This window comes from Pelodiscus sinensis, chromosome 10, assembly GCF_052426305.1.
Source record: "Pelodiscus sinensis isolate ZL-2025 chromosome 10, ASM5242630v1, whole genome shotgun sequence".
Classification (NCBI taxonomy): Eukaryota; Metazoa; Chordata; order Testudines; family Trionychidae; genus Pelodiscus; species Pelodiscus sinensis.
Genome location: NC_143061.1, coordinates 3387346 through 3412612, shown reverse-complemented (window position 1 = coordinate 3412612; position 25267 = coordinate 3387346). Strand labels below are relative to the sequence as shown.

Below are 25267 nucleotides of genomic sequence, written 5' to 3'. Positions count from 1 at the left end.
TTCATAGGTCATGTTCTCTAGACCTTTCATCATTTTTGTTTGGACCTTCTCCAATTTCTCCACATCCTTCTTGAAATGCGGTGCCCAGAACTGGACACAATACTCCAACTTAGGCTTAATCAGTGCAGAGTAAAGCAGAAGAATGACTCCTCGTGTCTTGCTCACAATACTCCTGTTAATGCATCCCCAAATCTTGTTGGCTTTTTTTGCAACAGCGTCACATTGTTGACTCATATTTAGCTTGTGGTCCACTATGACCCCTAGATCCCACCTAGATAGCCATGGCTTTGTAGAGCCATAGCTTCTAGGAGCCTACTTGTGAATCAAGACCCTCCCAAGTGACATGCTTTAGAAACGTAGAACAAAAAGATGGCCATGGGGCTTTGAAGCTTCTGTTGTTTGGGGAACCCCTGCATAGCTCATGGGGACTTATATCCTTACTGTTAACGTGTGCCCCCCAAAGAAATTGTAGGGACACGGGATGGTCTGATAACTGGGTTTTTATCCCTTTGCTCTATAGGCAAAGCTTTCAAAACTTTAGCCAAACTGTCCTCAACTGGGTACCCTATTCAGGCAAGTAGGAATGTAGGAAATGGTTGTGTTCTTAGCGCCCCTGAAATTTTGGCCATTTATTCAGATGCTTGGCTCTGGATTTCAGTGCCTTCTTAGGAACTGTAGTTGAAAATAATGAGTTTTCCTGTGGCAACTTAGAGACTAACAAAAATATGTAAAATCAGGAGTTTGCGTGGGTAAAATCCGCTTCCTCAGATGAGGAGAAGTGGGAAAGTTGAAGCTGTAGTTGAAAAGATTAGCCCTGGGACCCAAACTGCACTCCTTGAACCAGGATCAGCATCCAAATTATTAAGGAATTATTAAAAAGGGATAGAAAATAAGACCCAGAATATCTTACTGCCCCTGTATAAAACTATGGTACGCTCGCATCTTGAATACTGTGTACAGATGTGGTCTCCTTACCTCAAAAAAGATATTTTGGCCTTGGAAAGGGTTCAGAAAAGGGCAACTAAAATGATTAGGGGTTTGGAATGGGTCCCACATGTGGAGAGGTTAAAGAGATTGGGACTTTTCAGTTTAGAAAAGAGGAGACTGAGGGGGGATATGATAGAGGTCTATAAAATCATTGGTGGTGGGGAGACGGCCGATAAAGAAAAGTTATTTATTAAATAGAAGAACTAGAGGACACCAAATGAAATGAATGGGCAGCAGGTTTAAAACTAATAAAAGAAAGTTCTTCTTCACACAGCGTGTAGTCAACCTGTGGAACTCCTTGCCAGAGGAGGCTGTGAAGGCTAGGACTATAATAGAGTTTAAAGAGAAGCTAGATAATTTCATGGAGGTTAGGTCCATAAAAGGCTATTAGCCAGGGGATAAAATGGTGTCCCTGGCCTGTTTGTCAGAGGCTGGAGAGGGATGGCAGGAGACAAATTGTTTGATGATTGTCTTTGGTCCACCCCCTCCGGGGCACCTGGTGCTGGCCACTGTCGGCAGACAGGCTAGTGGGCTAGATGGACCTTTGGTCTGACCCAGTTTGGCCATTCTTATGTTCAAACCGCCCTTAGAAGGACACAGACCACAAGGGAGTGTTGTCTCCGGCTATCACAGTCCTGGTCTCCACTAGGGCTTTCTTTCAAAATAGCTCCGCTTAGGTCGAATCTATTTTGAGTTTCGGGTGCTGTGTAGACACACCCTAAGATCCTGTAGACTAACGCAGTAAGCCCTGGTCTTCACTAGGGAGTTATTTTGAAATAACACCCCCTGCTTTTGAAACAACAAGCGGAGCGTCCACACGACCAAGCCCATTATTTTGACATAACGGGCAGTTTATTTTGAAATCTGTGCTCCTGCTTTCCTCGGGGAATAACACTAATTCCAAAGTAGATACAGCAGAGTCCCAGTTATCCAACCCAAACGGGACCGACAGGTGGTTGGATTACCGGAAATGTCGGATGATAGGGACTCTACTGTAGCCGGGGCTGCTTGGTTCCCCATCCCTGCCTGGTCCTGCTCCTTCCCTCCCTGCAGCTCCCGGGTGCGGGCCAGGAAGATGGCCCTGCTCACTGCCCCATCGCTCTCCTGGAGCCACGCCCGCCAGCGCCGCTTCGTTCCCAGGAGCTGCAGGGTCAGATACAGTGGAATGTCGGATTACCAAAGGTCGGATAATCCGGACTCTACTGTATTTCAAAATAGTGGTAGTGGGATGCTACGGTGCCGCTATTTCAAAATAACAACTCCCCAGAGTAATTCAGACTAATTACTCCCCAGTGCTTCCTGGAGTTCTAAGTCCGAGGTAGTGCATGCACATTAGCGGAGCCTGCTTCAGCCTCATTTCAAAAGGATTCCCTGTATTGAGGCCAGGCTATTTTGATTTTGTCATTTTGGGAGTTATTGAATCGATTTTAGTTGAAATAGTTTCCTAGTGTAGACATGCCCACAGAGAAGCCCTCGTAGATTTTTGTTCATGTTACATTTATAATCAATTTCAGCTAAGCCCCTGTATCCACGAATGGTCAGGCATTAAGCTGATGAATGGTCTAGAAAGCTATGAATAAATAGTTATAAAGCAAAGAGTTCTGAAACACAAGTTCAGTGATTTTGTGATGCTGAAGGACACTCCTCTCCTATTTGATCAGGAAAAACTGTGGGCAATTAAGTGTGGACTGCTTTAAAAGAGGAAAAAACTGATGACCAAGTTCCAGATATCACTGGACAAACATTTCACTATGCAAATTTAGGGCATAAGTAGATTCAGATCGAATGCGAGTTTCCAGTGGTGGGGGTTTTTTTCTGCTATTTTGGGCCACATTTTGGGTGGGAGTTTTAGAAGCACTTACATAACGTGGGAGTCTAAATCCCTTTTTCAGAGCCCTCTATGTGCTTTGGTGGCTAAGTTCCACTGAAAGACAGGTGTCCAGGGTGACTTCTGAAAATGGGACTGAGACCGAGGGGTTTGTGAAAATGCTGCTCTTTGCACTTTTGTTCTGCTATGTGAGGGAGAATTTCAAACCAAATATTTGAAAGAGGCGGGAGGAGGGAAAAGGTGCTAAAACCCCCCAGGATCTTATTTTACGCATCGAATTTGAATTTTCCTTTAACCTGGAGATTTTGTTGCCAAGAATGTTGTGCAGAGAAGAGCTCTTCCTGTGTCAAGTGAGACACCTGTATTTACAGCTCTCCCCATCTACAGTAGGACAGCATGATGAAACAGCTCCACAACACACCCCGGGGCAGGCTCCATCAGAAAAGTGTGTGTGTGTTGGGGGAGGCAATTATTTAAATGTCAATATTGAAAAAAAAAGTTATTTTCATTAATCACAGAGTGGGGGCGAGCGTTTTCTTTTATAACCTACAGCTGAAACCTTTCTCTGTGAGGTTTAGCTGATAGTACTGTGGTTCTGAAACCAAGCTTTTCTATAGCACTTCTCATCCAAGCACTTGACAAATTTCCTTAGCGTCGGTCTACAAATGGGGAAACTGAGGCACAGAGCCATGACTTCTCTGACATCACCCAGCAGGCCAGGGGCAGAGCTGCTGTTAGACCTCTGGTCTTGTGAGCCATAGGCCAGTGCTCTATCCACTAGGCAGCATGACCTCTAACCAAGTGCCCAGAGTGCCAAACGGGAGGTCATGAGTGACAGCTGTCAGGGAGATTATGATGAAACACGAAGGGCAGAAGTCCCAGACCTCCATGGTTTCCTGGTGCTCTTCCGTTCCACCTGCCGGGATGGGATTCCTTGCTATCAGCCCTCGCTGTTCACTCCGATCCAGTGACCATCCTGTGGCCTTGGTCAGTACCACGTAATGAGCCCTAAGGCGGTGGCATGAAGAGGAAGGAGGTACAGTCACGTTCTTCTTTGCAGAAAAATACCCTGGCTGATCACAACAGGCGAACGAAACGTTTTCTCCTCACTCAGAAAAAGGCATGTCAGAAAGAAATCAAGGCGCACTGTTCAAGAGGTTGCTACCAGAAACCAGGCGGTCATTTGGAGTGCTCAGTGTTCCCGGAAGGGTCTCTAGCGCCTAGCCTAGGCTGCGCATGGTCACCCTCCTGTGTGAGCATAGGGCTTTGCTTGCGTGGCTGCCCTTCTGTGCTCTTCCCTGGGGCACAACCAGATTTGCAGCCCATCGCGTCCATCCTCGCCCTGATTCCCCAGGTCTGGTCTGGTTTGATCTCTCCTCATCTCCAGGTCCAATGATTCAGGGATGGAGCACGTGACCTACGAGGAGAGGCAGAGGGATTTGGGCTTGTTGAGTCTGCAGAAGAGCAGAGTGAGGGGGGATTTGAGAGCAGCCTTCAACTCCCTGAAGCGGTGGGGGGTGCAAAGAGGCTGGAGAGAGGCTGTTCTCAGAGGGGCAGGTGGCAGAACAAGGAGCAATGGTCTCAAGTTACAGTGGGCGAGGTCTAGGTTGGAGATTAGGAAAAACTCTTTCCCTAGGCGGGTGGGGAAGCGCTGGGATGGGTTCCCGAGGGAGGGGGTGGAGTCTCCATCCCTAGAGGTGTTTCATTCCCCACTTGACACAGCCCTGGCTGGGATGGTTGAGTTGGGTTGGTCCTGCTTTGGGCAGGGTGCCGGACTCGATGACTTCTGAGGGCTCCTCCAGCTCTGAGATTCTTTTCTTTGCCGTTGTCCGTGTGTTTTCTGGGACTACGGTAGCTGAGGAGCTGGGGAAACCGAATCCGGCCCGAGGGTCCCAGGAATACCGGAAGAGCTGTGGCTTGTGCTCTGGGTAGGCCTTGTTTGCCTGGAAAACCTCCCTCTGCTGAGGATAGTTTCTCCATAACCATGCGGGTGTTTACGAAATCAAGGTCCCGGACCCAGGACTGCAGGGTGGGGGAAGGGGAGAAGGTATTTGGAGCAGGTCCCTGATGTTTGGCTGCTGATTGAAACTATGTGGGCTGGAACCCCGAGTAAGAATAAGTAAGTGTATGCTAGCTAATAACGCCCATGGCTACAGGGGCAGGAATCCGCAGAAACCCATCTGTGTCGGCGTTCCATGAGCCCAGCTGCTGAAATTCAGGGAAACCAGGGGAAACAATCCAAAAGAAATAAGATGTGATCTGAGTGGGGGGTCGTTGCTGGTTTTCCTCACATGGGCCTCCGTCCCGCAGCCTGTCGGGGAGCTTAGAAAGAGAGGAGGCCTTGCGGGAGCGATTCAGGAAGGGGCAAAAGCCAGAGTTAGGGTCCAGATCTCTAGCCTTGCACACAACATGGAAGCGTTTGGCTCTAAGGGTTTAATACCGGCCCATCTTAGTGATGGGGGATGATGGAGTGGAGTCTTCTCAGGTGTTGGGACAGGTGGCTGCTTGTGTAGTCACCACTGGGTAGATTTGAACCCGGGATCTCAGGAGTTTAGCATAGGAACCTCTACCCTCTGAGTTAAAAGCCAGCTGGTTCTCTGTCCATGCTGCAGAGAGAGGTCTCTTGTTCTTATCTGTTGCTGTGGTCTAGGTGCCACTGCATGGGGACTGAACCACACTAGGGCTGTGTCTACACTGATCTTGCGCCAGAGCTATGCAAATGAGGCTAAGCGTGGACTATCGCTGAGCCTCATTTGCATATATAATGAGCTGCCATTTTTGCGGAAGAGGCTCTTGCACAAGAAGGAGCTGTCTACACGCCCTTCTTGAGCAAGAAAAACCCTCTTGCGCAACGCCCTTCTTCCTGAAAATAATCAGCGTAGCGGTTTTGCACAAGGGCGTTTTTCTTGCGCAAGAAGGGGCAGTGTAGACAGCTCCTTCTTGCGCAAGAGCCTCTTCCGCAAAATGGCGGCTCATTATATATGCAAATGAGGCTCAGCGATATTCCACGCTTAGCCTCATTTGCATAGCTCTGGCGCAAGATCAGTGTAGACACAGCCTAGGTGTGTGGGTTACACTTGCAGGGGGACATTTTATCCCGGACCCATCTCCATTGCGATATGCCTGTTGGGTCCCCGGTGGCCGTCCCTGGCTCTGCCAGCGTGTGTCCTGATGGGCGTGTGTTGTGGGGGCGAGCAGGTTCCACAGCGTTAGGGGAATTCCAGCTCATGCGGCTCGCCAGACGCTCTCCCGTGTCTCAGGCTGCCCGCTCCGCCTCCTTCTCGCCTTGCACAGCTGTGTGCTCCATTAAATAGTGATGCCTACAAATCACTGCAGCGCTCAAATGCGGAGCCGGGGGAATTCCAGCGCGCCGCACGCTGCCAAGTTCCTCGAGCTTTCGTAGCACGCGCAGGAGAACACAGGCCCCCTCCCCTTTCGAGACCTAAAAATATGACACGGCTACGATTTGGGGCCTTTGGTAGGCGGCTTTTGCCTGCGGCTGGGGGGTATCTGGTACCTCTTCGCAGTCTTGAATGGATTTCAAAAGCCGCTGCTTCCCGGCTGGACCCCAGCTCCCAACACATGTGGGAGGCTCATGTGTTAACCTGCGGGGTCACCCGGCCAGGTGGCTGTTCCGGGCTAGGTGAGGCGTAAGGGGTGAGCGCGCGGATGGACAGCTGCTCTGGTTGAATCGTCAGAGAGCCATGTGGGCTCAGGGCCCTGTCCTCTGTGCATGAAGGGGGTACCTAATCTGAGATTCTTTACAAGGGCCTGATTTTTCCGACCGTGCTGGGCACCTACTGCCTGAGAATAAGAACATAAGAGCGGCCACACTGCGTCAGACCAAAGGCCCATCCAGCCCCGTGTCCTGTCTGCCCACAGTGGCCGATGCCAGGTGTCCCAGAGGGAGTGAACAGAACAGAGAATCACCAGCTGATCCCTCCCCTGTCGCCCATTTCCCGCCCCTGACAAACAGAGGCCAGGGGCACCATTCCTGCCCATCCTGGCCGACGACCATTGCTGGACCTAACCTCCATGCATGTATCTAGTTCTTTTTTGAATCAGGGCCCTCGAAGGCAGGGGGGCAACCTGAAGCCCACGGGTTGCACACGCCCAATCAGGGTATTCTGTTCGCTGGCCACGAGACAGTTTGCTGACGTTGAGCATCCTCAGGCAGCTCTCAGGGCCAGGAACATTTGCCAGACCAGAGCGTTGTGGTTTAGAGAGGTTCAACCTGTAGCATAGGAACTTTTGACACAAAACTGCCTTGTCTTCCACGCCTTAAGCCAGTGGTCCCCAACCTTTCGGGGCTGCCGGACGCTCGGGGGCGGGGCTGCTTACGTGCCAGGTGTTCGGGGCCGCTCACACACCGCGCGCCCAGGGGCGGGCCTGCCCATGTACTGCACGCCCGGGGACGGCATCACGCATGTGCAGTGCGCCCGGGGCAGGGGCCACCCATGCGCTGTGTGCCCAGGGCAGGGGCCGCCCATGTGCTGCGTGCCCAGGGCAGGGGCTGTCCATGCGCCAGGGGCTGGCACCGCGCACCGGGGGCGGGGCTGGCCCAGATCATTCGGCGGGTGCACATAAATGCCCCGGCGGATGCCATGGTGCCCGCGGGCACCACGTTGGGGACCACTGCCTTAAGCCATGGCCTAGCAAAGCCTTGCCGTTCCCAGCCAATGGGAGCCGTGGGGCGCAGCTTCCTGCAGCTCCCATTTGCCAGGAATGGTGAACCGTGGCTACCGGGAGCCACTGGGGCGGGGGTCATGCCTGTGAGTGGTCAACATGAACAAACAGTCTCCCAGACCACCGGCCGACTGCCCCGATCATCTGCAGGAGGCCCAACATGGCTCCAAGGTGTCTCTAGCCAGGCCTCCGAAACGATTGGTCACTTTTCAAAATGGCTGCCGCCGTACCTCAGTGCCCCGCCGGCAAAAATGGCGGAACCGCTGCCCTCCCTGGCAAGAGGCTGGGAGGGCAACGTCACCCCAGGTTTGCAAGCTGCCCGAGATAGGGGCCGGTTCAGAAGCCTGGCTCCTGATTTGTAAGCAGGGGCACGCTTTTTAGATAGCAGATTTCTGGCCCTTTTGTGGGTCATAAGATGCTGCAGCCTTTCTCATGTCTCTGAGCCCCTCCATGTGGAGCCAAGCAATAGTGAGGGGACTGGAAGAAAGAAAACCACGTGGCTTGGGGGGAGAGGAGGAAAAGCAAGAGCACACACCCAAGCGTTCTAGTCTCCAAGAAAGGTTTGCGTTAGGGTGGGATGTGAGCTTGTTTGCCTATCCTTGGGGCAAATTAGATCCCTGATCCCCATGAGACTTCTCCAGCGGATTTGCTAGGCCATGGATTAAGGCAGTTTTGGGTCAAGAGTTCATATGCTACAGGTTGAAACTCTCTGGTCTGGGCAAACATTTCTGTGCTAGAGAGCTCCTGCAACCAGGACTCAGATGGCTGCAAGCAGAGCCTGGGAGGGGGGAAGAGAGGGGAACAGGGGCTGGTGTAACCACCACCAGGCAGCTTCAAACCTGGGACCTGTTGAACTTAGGATAAGAGCCACTGCACCATAAGCTATAAAGCCAGCTGGCTCTCAGTTTAGGCTGTACAGCTCCTTGGGGCAGTGACCCACACGAGGTGGGTGGGTTACAATGGAAGCCCAGGCCATGGGGAAGGGAGGCAGCTGTGTGTGTGTGGGTGTGTGCGTGGGTGTGTCCAACTTGTATGAGCATTATGGGGACAAAATTCTCAGCCCCTGCAAAAAGCCCTGCTTTTCCAGAGATGCTGGAGTTAATGAACAGGGCAGGGCTGCTGAAAAACACACCAGTCAGGCTTAGCTAGCTTTGGACTTCAGTATAATTTCCTATTCCCGGCTGGTCTAGCGACTAGAAACCCCACTGCCAGCCTGATGGCAGGCCAGATCTGCTCATTCCTGCCGCTTGCCCTGCAGGGAGAAAAGCCAGGAAACCCTTGCTGGGCCAGGCCTGGGGTTTTTCAGGGTCATCTCTCAAGAGGCAGAAGGGCTCCGGCCGGTTGTGGGGCGGAGCTAAAGGCATAGCTCCGCCCCCAGCCCTTCTCCTGTATAAATAGGCAGCACCTGGTTTTAAGGCTGGGTGTGTCTTGTCTCAGACCCTGGCCTAGCTTTCTGGGGCTGGCGTGGGCCCAGAAGGAAGGTTTCTCTCCTTTCCAGCAGTGTGAGTAAAATGGGCTTTTGTGCACCCTGTGGGTAGGGATTTTTAGACAAGAGCACGTGTCCTGTGGTAGGAGTATCAGCCTGGCCGCAGGCAGTTTCTGGTCGGTTGCCCTTCCCTGGGGTTGCAAGGTCCTTTCCAATTAGCTGAGCCTTGTGTCCCCTTTCCCCTCTGGAGGGAGAGGGGGGAAGAGTTCTAGGGGGATGAGATGATCTTCTTTGAATCTGCAGATGACTTGCCTGGTGGCAAACGAGTTGCTTAAGGCTTGCTTGTGAGACCTGCTGGGAATCCAGTGGAAGTCTGTAGGAGCTGCCATGGTTTTCTCGCTTTATCAGCTGTTTTGTTGTTGTTCTTGCCTGCTGGAAGGGTTAATATTTGCAAAGCCCAGCTCAGCTCTGGAAGTGCAAAGTGTCCTCCGGTGTTAAAAGGGGCTTGCCAGTTTCCTGGCCACGTAGGTTGTTTTCCTGCCCAGGGCATAGGCCGCAGGCCTGCCCCACGAGGACCAGAGGGTAATTCTTGTGCAATTCGCAGAGGCAGCAGAAAGCAGTCAGTACGCACAAGGCTCTCATGGTGAGTCTCAAGAGGCCTGTGTGAAAAGCCTTTGCAGCTCTGATGCCTTGTGATTCTGTCCGGCCGTGCCAGATCAATAAGGTTGGGGGTGGGGGGCACACAAGTAACACGAGCAGACCCTGGTGAGTCAGTCGGCTGAGTCAGTATGGAAGCAATGTGCTAGGGGAAATAGTACCGATGGAGAGAGATTGCTTCTTAGATGAGACCTAAAACCACGGTTCTTCTGATCACTGAAAATCCCCTGGAGCTTTTTATAAGAGTTGAGTTGGCGGCTCCAGTGTCCGAGCCAAATTACAACTTGGTGACGGTCTCCACTCCCTGGTCGGCTGTAGCTGGCCCGGGTAATGCTCTGCTGCCTGCCATACAACGTTCCTTCTAAACAGTCGTGCTGTGTCACCCTGCAGGTGTCTGCCCTGCAGCGGTCAGCGAAGCGAACCCAGTTAACAGATGGTCAGTTTACGGCCCGGCTGAACAAACATTGGCTCCCAGGTTTCAGTCCCTTTCAAGTCAATAGTGTGGGCATAATGCCCAGCAGTAAGCCCTCGGCGTGGTGGTGGTTGCAGTCTTGCTCACTAAATACTGTACGTCATGTCACGTGCTCTGGGGTGCCAAGTGCCGCGTGAAAGTATCAAACTCTAGTGCCTGGAAGCAGCAATCCAAGCGCCCAGTCCTGGAAACGCTTCCATGCGTAGCTAGCTGTGCCCACCATCTCACAGAAAGCCAGAGGGACTTGCGTGATTTAAACATGTAGGTGGTTGCAAATTGGTGGCCTCAAATGCGGAGAGGGGCCAGATAGCTGGAGTTAGCAGGGCATTCATTTTTTTTGGCAGGACTACAAATGTGTGCATTCCTAAGAGCAGCCTCTGTCTAGTGAGTCGGTCAAACTCCTAGCAGGCGATAGGGGGTGGTGGCAAGAGGGGTTAGATCCCAAATTTAGGGATTTTCTGGGTTGGGGAGGAGGGAAAAGACCCTCATATGTACTGTGACTTTTATTTTCCATGTCACCTTTTCCGTGGAGCACACTGACCTCTGTAGTTTAGTGTTACTGGAAGCAGGGCGCTCTGGAAAGTTGTAGGCGAGTAAAAGTGACCTGCCAGTTGCTGTAGTTCCCAGCTGAGTGAGGGGCCAGACTTACTGGTCCTGTGACCTCTTCCCTCTTTAGACTGCTGGGCAGATGCTCATGAGTCAACCCCTCCCTGTGAGGGTGAAGGAGGAGGGGACTGTTGTAGTTGCGCAAATGGGGAAACTGAGGCAGGGCCACGCACAGACAGAGCAGGGGAATACAGAGCTTGCTTGTTTCAAAAGCTTTGTGTTGGAATTGAGAGGCAAGAGATCACGGCCACATTTCTGGTGGTCTAGGGCAAGCCTGGGGAACATGCGGCCTGGGGAACATGCCCCAGGCAGGCTCGCTCCGGGCAGAAACACAGCTGCAGGGCTCTGTTTCTGTTTTGAAACGGGGAGGGGGGGGGTCTTAGGAGCCGCCCCGCCCCCAGCACATTGCCATTGGCCGGGTTCTGGCAAAAACCAGCCAATGGGAGCTGCTTGTTGGACTAACAGGCAGCTAAGAAGAACCACGCCCCCTCTGTCCGCTCAGGTGTTCATGCAGCACATGGCCAGGCTGGCTGGCTGGGAATGTTTTAAGCTCTGCAGGCGGGCGGGCTAGTTTGGCAGCTGGCAGGTAAGTCTCTTGGCCACAGCCTGCTCCTGGCACCCCAGCCCCCTTACTCCCCTCACTCAACATACCCAAACCCTCTGCCCCCCTCTTGCACCCACATCCTCTCCCAGATCTGCTCCCCCCATCTCCTGCCCCAGATCACAATCCCCTCCCACCCTAGGTCACATCCCAAACCCCTGCACTCCAGTCCCCTGCCCTAGGTCACACCTGCCTGCCTGGTCCCAACTCCCCCCCCCCCCCCTCCCCCAGATTCCAGTCTCTTACCCCAAGCTGCCTTCTGCACCCGACCCCCATCCCAGACCCCACACCTCCTCCATTAATACCACGGAAGCGCGCGGCCCTCGCCCACTTTCCAAAATCTTGGAGTGGCCCCTCATCAAAAATTATTGCCCACCCTGGTCTAGGGCCATCCCGGGCCAGAGTGGTTTTACAGCCTGGCCCAGGAGTACCAGCGGGCTGTGGGGGGAGGGGGGCTATCAGTTCCTGCCTCTTCCCACCGCTCCCTTCTCCCCCTCCCCCAAGGGACGTGGCCTCTGTGTTTTTTTGGGCGGGGAGGGGCTGGGGCGGGGCGTGAGTTGGAGAACTCGGCAAGCGGTGGCTTGCAGAAGGAGGCTGGGGCTGAGGGGGGCTGCTGAAAGGCCGGGGAGGGGCTCTTGCTGGCCTGCGGGGTTTTCTGGTGGGGACCGGGGAGCCGATGGGATTGGACAGTCGCCCGGGGGCGGTTCTTGGAGGCCAGTGAGGGTGGTTGGAGGCGAAAGGTGGGCCGGTCGCAGAGCAGCCGGTGTGGCGGGGGGGGGGGGGGGTGCTGGGCGTGGCTGTTGACCGGAGGTGAGGGCAAGGTGCACCTGTTGCAAGCTGCGCCTAAGGGCCCCTGGCGCTTGGGGGCTCCATGGGTCACGGCGAATGCAGGATCTGCGTGACCTCGTCTGCGTCCCCCATGAGCCAAGGGGGGTCGGGGATTTGGACTCTTCTGGGCACCAGCAACAGTGGTGCACACCTGGCACCCAGAGGGGAGCAGAGCATGGGGGAGCAGTCGAGGAGATGCAGGGTGGTTAGTGGGGGGGCGGGGAGGTGGGGCAGGAAACAGAGGACTGTCGCTCATGTTGGTACAGCCCTTGGCATAGGCCGGCCTGGACCTGCCTGAAGCCCCCGGGTCCTGCAGTCACGCACTGTAATAGGCATGGGCAAGCCCCGCCCCTTCTGCCCTAGGCCCCGCCCCTGGAACAAAGCCCCGCCCACCTCCAGCCCTGTCCTTGCTGGCCACCTGGAGGCCCAGGGCTGCCGTGCTGCGGCAGTGGCCAACTCTAGCCCTCGCCTGCAGCCACAGCCTTCCTGGGGGCAGGGTCGCGTAGGCAACTTCGGATTCCTTGTCTACATTACCGGCTGCCCGTGGCAATGGGCTAAGTCATAGCAAGGCTGCTTAGAGTGTAGGGATAAGTGCCCTTGTCTTCCTCCCCTCGCTCCCCCCAGAGCCTGGCTGTGTCCATCACGCCGCAGAGAGATGTGCTCTTAGCTCCAGGGGTCCCTGCTGGACAGCGCCTCTTGCACCCCCCCTTAAGCATCTGTGCAAATCTAACGCCACGAAGGGGCAGCTTTTTCCCAAGCGCACGTGCTTCATCCCGTCCCCTCTTGGACCACGGGAGGCCAAAGCTGCGACGAAAGTGCAAAGCGAAGGAGATGGCAGCCCGTTCGGTACCCGCCCGGCCCCGCGTGGTCTCCTGCCACTCAGTCGTTCTTAGGGGGCGTGATGGCTTTGGCTGTAGAACTTCAGCAGGTTCCCTTGGGGCTTTGCCTGAGCGCCTCTTGCTGAACAGAAGCCAGTCAAGGCGCTGTGTGGCACCGGAGTGGTGGCTGCCGAAGCATTTGCAGGGCTGGCTCCCAGTTGCGTTTTCTGCCTGTGGGGTGTTTTCCATTCCAGGGAATTTGCTTGGGGTTCTGTTTTCCAACAAGAAAGAAGAGATGGAAACACTGCACATGTTCTCACAGTGCTACCGGTACAACTGTGAATCGTTCGAAAGCAGGGCAGCTACTGATGCTTTTAAACCAGAAATGGATGCAAGTTATCTCCTAATCACCATCAGAGCGGCCAGACGGGGTCAGATCAAAGGTCCTTTCTACCCACAGTAGCCAATGCCAGGTTCCCTAGAATGGGGAATCAAGTGATCCTTCTCCTGTCACCCATTTCCAGCCTCTGACAAACTGAGGTGAGGGACACCATTCCTGCCCAGCCTGGCTAATAAGTATTGATGGACCTATCCTCCAGGAATTAATCTAGCTCTTTTTTGAACCCTGCGAATGTCCTGATGTTGACCACATCCTCTGGCAAGGAGTTCCACAGATTGACTGGGTGTTGCATGACAAAAATGCGTCCCTTGGTTTGTTTTAAACCTGCTGCCTGGTCACTTCATTTCGTGACCCCTAGATCTTGTGTTACGTTATGGCCATGTGTGGCCCTAGATCGAAGCTGCAGCGTAACAACTGATTATTTACCGAACAGTGCCACTTGTAGGCCCCTGTTGTACTAGGGTTCTGTGCAGACACCTGTTAGAGGCTGCCGCTGTGCCAAAGAGCTTACATAAATAGACAGGGCAGACAGATGCAGGAAGGGAAACCGAGGCAAGGTTGTCCAAGGTTACACTGCAGGTCAGTGCTGGAGATGGAGCAGAATCCCTGACTCCTAGCTCTGCCTTCCTTACATGCAAACGATCGTGGAGATTCATGCCAGCATGACATCAAGTTCTGCTGTAAGATTCCCTCTCGTGTAGGATTGCATGGGCGCCCGGCAGGGTGTCTGCCATAACACGAGGGATGCTCTAATTCTCTCCTTTCCGAACACATCCCGGGGACTGGGGGATGCAGCTTGTACAGCCGTGAAAGTCCTGGGCCTCTAGCGTGTCTCCCTTTTCTCACACCGCAGTTTGTGTGGCTAGGTTTCTGCGTGGTTTAATCGCGGGCTCAACATCACTTCTTATTTATTATAAGGTTTGTGGAAACTCCGGGCCATTTCTCCTGGACGGAAAGTTACTACCGCTCCACCATGTCCCAGAGCTCGCAGACGAAAGAATTCCTGAGTCCAGAGGTTTTCCAGCACATCTGGGAATTCCTGGAACAGTAAGTCCCAGCCGGCAGAGACATTCGGGGGCTGGGATGCCCGGTGGCTCAGGGAATTAGTAATGGGAGATTCGGAGTCCTTGTGTCTAGCTGCGTGCTAGGAAATTGGCCCAAGGCCATATTGACTCATGGTTACTGGGGGTTGCTGGGGCCACTGAAGGGGTCTCAGTTCGGTTGGTGGTGGGCAGACGTCCGTTCCACAAGTGGCACCTTTGATGGTCCGGGGAGAGAGGCTGTGGACGGTCTAGACACGCTCCCCCCCACCCCATGGGGGAATGAGAGAACAGACACGGGACAGGTGTTAGTCATGAGGCCATGCACGCACCTGAGGGGTGTGTGGTACCCGAGTGGTGTGAGAAGCTGGAGAGAACAGCACTGGGGCCCTGAGGCGGGGTCTCATCGCCCTGGTGTTGGGGGGGGCCTGGGCTATTGCCGTTCAGTGCTTGCCTCAGTTCTTACAGCGTGGGCAGGAATACAAGAAGGCGAGGCCGTGGCTGCTTTTGCTTCACTGGCCGGGGGGGTGGGAAATGTTTTCTGTGCCCCTCGGAAAGCTGAGCAGCGTGGAGGTGGGGCCCAGACTAGCTGCCCTTGTAGGGCTGGCATTAGGGAAAATGGGGCCCTGGGTGAGCTTTTCCCCCTGTTGCATCCCCTGAGGTTCCTCTCACCCCCTCCCCCATGCCCTGTCATTTCCCTTTGGGCCCCGCGACCTCCGCCTCCCCCACTGTCCAGAGCGCCCTTTGGCAGCCTCGCACCCCAGTCCTCACCCCTTGACCGCAGGGCCCTGGGCGGACTCCCACCCTGCTCCCCCGCCCCGCCCGTCAGACTCCTCAAAGGCAGCCCATGCGTGACGTCCACCGTCCACCTCTCCTCTGCACAGCGCGGCTGCTCGCGCCTGGGCGCTGCGCTGCTCTCAGCCCGCTTGGGAGTAAAGGATGAGACGTCCCTTCCCCTCAGGGCTGAGCCTTCGGTCTCACGACATAGGGAGGGGAGGACAATGAAGCAGATCAGTGAAACCTTCCAGGGAAGGCTGGGGGAGGGAGCTTTTGAGAGAGGCAGCAGCGCCGGGGGCGGGTAGAGGGGGCACTCAGGCGGCACCGTGGAGCTGGTGCTGGGGGGGGAACAGTTTTTAAGCCGGTTCCCCCCAGCACCGGCTCCTGCTTCCCTCATCCCCCTTTGCTGCCTCTGATACAGAGGCAGCGGGGGACGGGAACACGTGTAGTCGACAGGATGAACCGGTCACCCTGGGCCTGTTGGTTAATTATACAGACGACTACACGTTGACGTCTTCGTTAGAAACTCTGGTGGGGAAACCAACAGACTCTTGCAACCCCGCGCATGGGCCACAGTAACAAAACGTCTCGCGGGCCCCCACAGAGCCCCGGTGGGCTGCATGTGGCCCATGGGCCGCAGGTTGCCCATGCTGGCGCCGGGGCGCTCGGTGCTACAAGCTGGCAGACACCTGGTGGTCGGGTGAAATTCTGGCCCCTCCCGATGCTGAATGGGAGCCAGGCTCTCGCCTTCGGTGGAGCGGGATGTCAGAGCATTGTTGTAACGCCTCTGCTTGATTCCTCCCAGGCCGATCTGTTCGGTTCAGCCGATCAACTTGAACTTCGTGGACGATGCCTCCGACAACGGCCCTACCAACAAAATCGAGATCAGCATGGACTGTGTCCGGATGCAGGATGCGGAGGGGAGCGACCCCACGTGGGTGAGTGTGGGGAAGCGCTTGCACCAGGGCCTGTCCGTGCTGTGGCAGGAGCCCCGTTTACAACCGGCGCTCGGACAGGCCCGTGGCTAACCCAGGGAGGTGCTCGCCTCTCTCCCCAGTGCTTGGTCTGCTGGCTCTGCCGGGGTTTGTGTTCGGCCGCGAAGCAGCGCGGAGTGAGGGGGCAGAGCAAAGGAAGAGAAGGTCTGAGCCAACCAGGTTTCGGAGGGTCGTAGAGGGAGCTGTGTGCAGCCCCCATTCGTACCCTCCAGCCATCTACGCAATGTGCTTGTGAGCGCTGAGAGTTTACACACTCGTGGCTGCTGGTATAGTGAACACACTCGCGCTCCCCCAAGCCCCTTCCCCAAAGGAGCACGAGTAAGCGTGTGACCGCGGGGATTGTCTCTCCGTGCGAGCAGGCTAGCGTCAACTCCGCTTGGTTCTTGCTCCTCCCTTCCCCCCCCCCATCCGGACCGGCAAGAGTCCACTGCGACTCTCGTGAGCGTTGGCCACGACTGTTTCACCGGCGCGTTTGTGGGTGACGTGCAAAGGCGGCCGGGGGAGCGGCTGGTTCATTTGCCTTCGGTGCTTTCTTTTGGCAAGACTTCTGGGGGCTGAAGGCGGCAGGTATGGCGGGAGAGGGGCCTCGTAGGGGTGGCGGGACGTGCCCGGCGCCTGCTTACGTCCTCTTGGCTAGAACGTTCCATGCTGCAACTTCCCACACCGCTGTTCATTTGAGTTTTACCACCTTGCAGCTCGGCTCTCCCCCTCCCCCCACCCCAATTCTGGCTCGTGCCCATAGAAGCAGCTTCCCCACCCCCTTGCCCCCCATCCGCTGGATCTGCAGCAGGCCAGTCACTAGGCGAATCCTCTTGCGGGTTTCTAGTGACCCTGGAGGCCGAGCGCATCCCGGCTGGGACATGTGTGCATGTAAATCGGAGGGGTGAGTCAGTGGCCACGGGGGTTTCCAGGCCTGGCCTGCTGCTATTCCTGGGGCTGGCAGGTGGCGAGATGGTCCTGTCATGGCGGGCAGGCAGCACGGAGCCCGGCGGGTTTCAAACTTCATTCTCGCAAAGAAAATCGTTGGTGTCGCGACCCGAGATCATGTGACCGGGGTGCGGGCTCCAGGGTGGGAGCTTTGAGGTGCCGGAGGGGGCTCCAGCTTGGGGGGCAGGGGAGGCAGGGCTGGGGCAGGGGAGGCAGGGCTGGGGCAGGAGGGGCTCACCTCGAACGGCCCCGCGGTGCGGCAGCAGGAGGGCTGGCTAAGGCGGCTTCCTGCCTCTCCTGGCACCACAGACCAGGCTGCCCCAGAAGCAGCCGGCAGCAGGTTCCCAGCCAATGGGGGTGCAGAGCTAGTGTGAGGGGCAGTGCACCCTGTGTACCCCCCCCCCACCTAAGAGTTGGACCTGCTGCTTCTGGGGTGCAGCGCAGTCTGGTGCCAAGACAGCCAGGGAGTTGCCTTCGCGCCCCCGCCCCCCACTGCTCACCTGACCCTCCCTGTAACCATGAGACCCAGTGCCCGGCATCCCACCGCCCTGTCCCGAGTCGCGACCCGGGGTTTGCAAACCCCTGTTGGTAGCCCACCTGGAGTGGCGCTCCTGTCTCCACTGCCCCCAAGGGGGCAAAGTTTGCCTGTTGATAAAAGGTTCCTGCGACCCCCGAAAGTTGCGCAGTGCTGGTAAAACGGTGCCCGTCCAAAGTCCCTCCGGGCTGAAGGACTCGCCCTGTTCCTTGGGGGTGCCCTGTCCCTAAAACTAGCAATTACCTTAGAATTGAGCTGGTGGACTCGCTTCAAAGCGTCGGATGCATCTTTGCTAGCTTCCCACCCCACCTGGCTGGCTGAGTTCCTTGAGGCTCCTCTGCCTTCTAGAAAGCTTGGGAGTGGTGCTGTGTTAAGGACAGATGGCCTGAGTCTGAGCCTCCCTCTCCAGTTTGGCTCGGGACAGCCCTTTCGAAAATCTTGCCTCCTGCTGGTGGGGGAGCGCTGCCCTCGCTATCCGCGGTGCAGCCGGGTGGTGGTGAAGCCTCTGCCTGTGGTGTGATGCTTTTGCATGGGGTGGGTTTGAGCTCCACCCTTCAGGGCATGTGGTTCCCAAGTCTGCACGCCGAGGCTCAGCGGCGTGAGGTTTTTTTTTTCACGAGCGTGACCGAACGTCTCGCCCGTACATCACAGCCTCCAGCTTTGAGGACAAGCCGCTTTGTGAAATTCCATGTCGCTGGGTGTGCGGCTGTTGGCTCAAGCCCATGAAGTGCTGCGTGCCCCGGTGTTAATTCATGACCGTACCAGAGCCTTCCAGTAAAAGAGAGCTAGTCCTTCGTTCAAGCAAGCCCACTACAAAAGGCTTGACAAAGGAAAAAATGCGCCTCGGACCTGAGCAAACAGCCGGGTTTTAAAGTAGGGAAAGTTCTTTCTCCTCTCTCCCGCCCTCGAAATGAGCAAACATGGCTTGACAGGCGACAACGCTGCGTCGCAGGGAAGCGGGTGTTTGCTTTGCTGTCCTTGGGGCGCGAGGAGGCTGCAGCTTGCGCTGGCAGGGAATGTGCCGCCTCGGGGCAGGTGTTGGCCATTGTTGTGTGTAATCTGAAATACCTTCCAACCCCGTATCTCCTCTCTTCCTGCCGATCGCCGCAGGGCAGGAGTTCTCCGAGCACCTGCCTGTCGTGCAACCTCGGCCATGTCCCTGGAAGGCACGGTGTGCTGTGTGCATCGGACCGGGGAGAAACGGTTGGAAGGGGCAGATGAGCACATAGGAGCACAGTGGCAATGGAGGTGCCGTAGGAGTCTCAGCTTAAAACCGAGCGGTGTTTAAGTTACCGTCGGACAGAAAGGTAGAGGGCTGGCTTTCTGGCTGCATCGGAGAGATATAGACTGGCACGGAGTAGAGAGAGAAGAGTTTATCCACGGACTTCCCATGAGCTTTAGAGGCCGTTTCCCTCCCCTCTTCCCCCCCCTCCTCCCCGTTCCCCTTTCTGGGTACAAGTTGCTTATTCATTTTGACTCGAATTAAACTGTAAATTAGAAGCACCGTCTGGGCGCTTGGGTATTGCTGGTATTGCTGTCATTAAAAATCTCAATTCCTTTCCTCTAAGGCTTTCTGTCTGATGTAGGGATGTAAAGGGTTAATTGGTTAACCAGTTACCTGGTAAACATTGCCCTACAGTAATTCCTCATTTAATACGTGCCCGCTTAACACGTTTTCACGATAGCACGATTTTTTTTTTTTTAGGGAAAGTTTTTTGAATTACACGACCGTCTTTGGAATAACACGATTTCCCCAGCTGGCCCGTTGCCGGCGGCTACGCGGGGCTTCCCCTGCCTCCCTGCAAAGCGGAGGAGGGTTTGCCACTTGCTGTGCTGTTCCCCGGTGCCTCCCCCGCCCTCCCCCCCCCCGCGCTGGACGCAGTGTGGATTCCAGCAGACGTGTCACAGGGGCATACTCCCAACCCGATCCCCCTCCCCTCTCCTCTCCTTCCCTTCCCCAGAGCCAAACACCTCCCCTCCCTGCCGTAACCCAGTCCCCTTCCCCCCCAACCTTATGCCCCGGTCCCAACAGACACCACCGCTTGAAATGCAACCCCCGCCTTTTCCTTTATTTTCAATGGGAAAATTGACCCCACAAACACGTTTTCACTTAACATGATCGTTTTCTGAAATACATCTAGAGTGTTACACGAGGAATTACTGTTCTGGTTACCCCTTACCGGCATGCTTACTGGGGTAACCGGCGCCTGGTCCGGCTGGAGCCTGCGGCGTAGCACGGCAGCCTGGTGAAAATATAGTTGACCTGGTTAACGTTTTAAATGGGATTGTTAGTCCCTAGGCCGATGGATTAAATGTGGGCTTTTTAGACAGGGGCTAGGAACTTCTGAGCTCAAAAAGAGGGGAAAGTCCATAAACAGAGTCTGTTCAGAGTCAGCCGTCTCATGCACTGTAGTTCTAAGATGCTGTTTTAAGGCCATTGCCACCTCTGTCCCTGATCCTCATGACTAGTTGAGTTACAGACTAGCAGGCTGGCTGCTCGTTTTCCGGGCTTACTCCGCTGTCGCTGTGTCCCCGCGGATGGGCAAAAATTTCCTGTGTTCATGGTTTCACAGACCTCGGGAGTAGCTGGGGGGCTTTTCAGGGGCTTTTCCTGCCTAAAAGAGTTGCCCCTGTAAAGCATCCACGGCACGAGAGGTTCGGGGGAAACCACAGAAGGTGGCTTGAGGAGCACAGCTAACCAATTTCATCGTGACTTAGTGTAGGCAGCTTTGCAGGGGAGTTACCCCAGGTTGAACCTCTCCAGATCAGAGAGTTCTGGCCTCATCGTTTCTGTGGTCCGGCATGATTTCAGTGAGCCAGATGGCCACTTTTCGTGGACGTGGCCAAGTTTCCCGCGGTCCCATAAAGATTATAACCCCCCAGTCCTGGCTCTCTCTGCTCTGTGCTGTTTAGCTCTAATTTACCCCACCGTGTCTTCTAAGAGCCCCGCAAGCAGTGGCAGCGTTGGTCATGCTGCTGGACAATATGGACCTCCCGTGGTCGGACGAGTTCTCTGGTTCTGGACCAGTGAGGTCCCGAGAGTGCGGACTAGAGAGGCTCCATCTGTAAAAAAAATAAAAAATAAAAATAAATAAATAAGCGGCTTTTTCTGTTTGACTAGAGAGGAAGGATGGGTCAGTGGTTAGGGCGTTGGCTGGAATCCTGCTGGGCCGTAGGCTTCCAATGGGCCCCTGGGCAGGTTGCTTATTCTCTCTAGGTCTCAGGTCAGTGGTGTGAAATGGGGATGGTGTGTTGTTACGAGGATAAACCCCTTAAAGGGGGGTGTACTAGGGCAAAGCGTACAGGTGTGCACAACTGAGTTCCTCCCCAAACCAGTCCTGCCGTGGGGACCTTGTTGGGGAATGCTCCGAGCAGAGGAGGTGAACATGAGCACGGCCACACTGGGTCGGACCAAAGGTCCATCTAGCTCAGTGTCCTGTCTTCCCACTGTGGCCGATACCAGGTGCTTCACGGGGAGTGAATAGAACAGGGAATCATCATGTGATCTCTCCCGTCGCCCATTCCCAGCCTCTGACAAACAGGCTAGGGGCACCATTCCTACCCCTCCTGGCTAATAGTCACTGATGGACCTAACCTCCAGTTCTTTTTTGACCCCTGGTGAAGTCCTGGTCTTCACAACATCCCCTGGCAAGGAGTTCCACAGGTTGACTGAGTGAAGATCAGTCTTTTTTGTTTGTTTTAAACTTGCAACCTAATAATTTCATTTGGTGACCCCTAGTTCTTATGTTATGGGAGCAAGTCAATAACTTTTCCTTATTCACTTTTTCCATACCCACCATGATTGTATAGACGTCTATCATATCCCCCTTAGTCTCCTCCTTTCTAAGCTAAAAAGTCCCAGTCTCTTTAATCTCTCTTCCTTTGGGACCCGTTCCAAACCCCTCTGCTTTTTTGTTGCTAGAAGGAGGTTTGCTAGCGGCCAGAAGGGATTAGGTTCATCTAGTCTGACTGTCTGCATGACACATGCCGGAGGATTTCACTCAGCGACTGCAGCAGCCAACCCAGCACCTTGTGGCTGAACTAGAGCAAATCTGCTAGAGAAGAGAATTAGGGAGGGGGGCCAAATTCAGACCTGGGCCTGGACTTTCCCACTGCTGGGTCGAGTGTGTGTCCTGTCTGCGAACAAACACGCACTGGGGAGCAAGCCGCCATTTGGTTTCCGTCAGGCGCTTGCATTTGTAATCTAGAAAGGGAACCGAATGGAGAGGGGGAAGGAGGAACCCGTCTGTCCCTGGTGGCAGCTGGCAGGAAAGGGAGCCCTGTCTTCTCCCATGGAACCGAGAGTCCCACTCTCCTGCTCTGTTTGGCAGTAGAAGCGCCCTGTTCTTGGCATGGTTTGCAGAGAGGCAGGGGACGCTGGTGGCCAGGCCTCTGTTCAGATGACGGGAACCAGAGAAGGCAGCGGAGCAGGGCTGATGGGATCTGGTGTGAAATAAGGCGGGCAGCAATCCCTTCCCCTTGCGACCGGGTCCCCCACGATGCCCTAGAGGGATTATCTGCCTCTCCGAGGCGCACAACACACTCTGGTTGGCAGGTCGCGCCGCGGGGCTTCCTACAAGGGTGAAGGCGGGGGGTTAGGGGTTCAGGTCAGGGATGCACGCGACATTCAGTGCAGACAGGTAAGCAGGGGGAGGGCGCTTTGGCTGCGAGCTTGCCTACTTTGTTTTTTTTCACGTGTCCTTCCATGTCATGCCTCCAACTCCTTCCATCTCCTGGGTTTTAAGACTCCACTGAGAGGAAAGGCAGCGGCTTGTGTTTCATCCGGACCAAGCTACTCTGGTGTCGTTAAAGTAATACCTGGTGTTGTGGGAGGCCCGATGGATCTCCGGCAACTGCTTTCCCTGCTGAAGGAGCCGCTACTGCTGCCAGCTGACGGGGACGTTCCGCCAGCTGACGGGGACGTTCCGCCAGCTGACGGGGACGTTCCGCCAGCTGACGGGGACGTTCCGCCAGCTCGTGGGCCACAGCTTTGTGTGTCTTGGTGCTGTAGGGCTGGCTGGGATCTTGGTGGCTCGCCGCGGTGGCAGGGCTGCTGGATACAATAGCCTGACATCCTGGCTCTACCCGGCTGCACGTTTCGGGGACCAGGGAGTGCTGAGGTGGTGTCCCTCGTACGTATTGTTCCTGTCTCTTGGCCAGCAGTGTGCTGTCAGTGGCCTTTTGCTCTGATTTGTCACCATTATGAGGAACTAGATCGCTACAGGCACGTGGCCAAATGCTTCAGTTGCAGGGTCACGGGTGCTCACGACCAGGGACTCTCAACCTTTCCAGGCTGCGGTACCTCAGTCTGGAGTCTGATGTGGCTTGAGGACCTCCAAGTTTGATCTCGCGTAAAAACTGCTGGCTTAAAAATGCCTGAGAGCCGTAGCTCGCTGTGACTGAAAAATGGATGAGTGTACAACTATCAACTAAATCCACTGGACTATCAATATCACACTTACATGCTGGGGTATGAGATACAGGGAGCAGAAACAAGGCGTTGTCTGTATGAAATGGTAGATTGTGCTGACTTGGCTAGTGTTTTCTGGGTCAAAATTAGGCAAGGATCTAGATGAGTTGATGAACCCCCTGGAAGACCTTTTGAGCACAACTGCCTTGGGTTGAGAATCACTGCTCTAGACTGTCGAGGCGCTCTCCTACAGCTGGTACACCATCCAAGTAATACAAGTTGAACCTCTCTAGTCCAGCACTTCTGGTTCAGAACCAGAGAATTTGCCGGACCAAAGGAGGTCAATATTGCCTAGCAACATGACCAACACGGCCACTGTTTACTGGGCTCTTAGAAGACATTGAGGAGTAAATTGGCGCTAAATCACAGCACAGAACGCTAAGAGCCCGGACTGGGGGCTGTAAACGCACCTTATGGGACAGCAGGAAACTTGGCCACACCTTTGCTAAGTAGACACCTGGAAAACTGAAATGGTGCCGGACGACTGATCTTTCCGGACCAGAGTGCAGGACTAGAGAGGTTCAACCTCTCCTGGTTTCTCCACAAAGAATTCCACAGAGAACTGTCTACCCGGTTCAAGTTGTTTTTCTGTGATCCAGCTCACTCGTAACTGGGGAAAAAAGACTTTCTGTCACAGCCCTTGACCTGGGAATTGGCAAGAGGGGAGGATGTCTCTTCTGAAGGCCCTGATAGGCCCTAGCCCCCGGCAACAAGAGTGCTGTCTGAAGTGATGTAGCTGGGGAAGGCACGTTTATGACTCCCCCTCTCCGTGCACATACCTTTCCTGCGTGCCCCTAAGCTAGCCGCCCTCCTGCGCGGTTCCTTTGCCGAACCAGTTCTGCAGAATGCCTTTCCGCAGGCTGTTCCCTGGGTCAGAGCTTTCTTAGCAGGTTCAAAAAAAATCACTGTTGTTGAAAACCCCTCTTTCCGCCTCTGGAAAACAGGCTGGCTTCCCGTCCGACTGCTCTCTGCGGGGTCTTTGTGCGCCTGTGGTCTGCAGGGACGTTTTGCAATTGCAGCTACTGGCATCGCATGCTGTTGTGCTCGTGTTGTGCAGTCAGCGTGCCGGTGACAAGGGCTTGTCTGCACTGTGCGACTCCGCAGCACGTCCGCCGCTTGCGCAGGAGCATCCCACGTGGGTGCTGATCATTTCAGCCGGGGGTCTTCACACAGTGCCCCAGGCATCTTCCCTTCCCCTGGCCTTGCCACCCGTTCGGATGGACTGTATTCCTGGCTAGTTGCAATACTGCGCTCAAAAGCAATCAGAAGACACGTTAGCAAACTAAGTCTAGGTGTGGTATGGGGCTGTGGATACCGCAGGAGTAGGACGGCAGCCATTAACGGTGGGAGAATGTTTAAGTTGTTAGAATCACAGCACGCTAGAACTGGAAGGGATCAAGAGGTGAAGTCCAGTCCCCTGCCCTCCCGGTGTTTCACATTCCAGTGTTTCACCTCCTAACAGGTAGGAAGTTTGTCCTAATGTCCAACCTCAACCTCCCTTGTTGGTTTCAGGAGTAACACCCATTCATTCTCAATGAGAGCAGATCATTCTCTACTAGATATTCTATCCCCCCCCTCTCCCCCCCAGGCTCTCTCAGGCATCGCTACCTCCGTTCTTGTCTAAAAGGTTCCCTTGGCAACCCAGGAAGCCTGAAAGCCGGGAGTTTTGTGTTAAGTCCTAAGTTCGGTAGTAGTTGGGTCTGGGGATGTAATAGTGCAGTCGCTGAACCCGTAAGCAGAAGCGTATTGGTTAATGCTATAGACTCCATGTATTTCCCCTCCCTTTCCCCCCAGTCAACTTTTTAGCAGGCTGGCCAGCAGCCATCTCAGTTCTGGCTTGCGTCAGCTCCGGGACCTACCCCTGCTGCGGCTCTGCATTTAAAGCGTATTAGGAGCCAGGTGGGTAGGCAGCCCGGCTCGGTTCCGGCTTTTCTCTGGGCTTGGGAGCTCAGCACCCTCCCTCCCCCCTGGACAGGGGCTGCTGCCACCGGACGCTGCTGCCTCTATCAGGCAGCCTGTCCGCGAGGGGAGCTGGTTTTTAAACTGGCTTCCCTTACAGACTAGCTCCCGCCTGGCACCCAGCGCTGCTGCCTCTGATACAGAGGCAGCAATGCAGAATGGCAGGGCTCCCTGGGAGCAGGGCTAGAGTGCACTGGCTGCTGGCCCCGCCCCTGCAGACAGTAGAATAGTCAAGTAACCAATGAGAATTCATGA

The 25267-nt window shown here is 55.1% G+C and overlaps 1 protein-coding gene across 7 annotated transcripts in view; it reads left to right on the top strand.

The window, feature by feature from the left end:
• TP63 (tumor protein p63) overlaps positions 1 to 25267 on the top strand; it is a 187284-nt gene that overhangs the window by 51031 nt on the left and 110986 nt on the right. For 6 of the 7 annotated variants that reach the window (XM_075938257.2, XM_075938256.2, XM_089780696.1 and 3 more), the window contains exons 2-3: positions 14228 to 14356; positions 15932 to 16064. In XM_075938257.2, the coding sequence (XP_075794372.2) occupies positions 14283 to 14356; positions 15932 to 16064 (207 nt within the window). In that variant the 5' untranslated portion in view covers positions 14228 to 14282. Of the gene's footprint in view, positions 1 to 8856; positions 9004 to 14227; positions 14357 to 15931; positions 16065 to 25267 lie in introns of those variants that run through there. The other variant, XM_089780698.1, reaches the window with a different exon arrangement.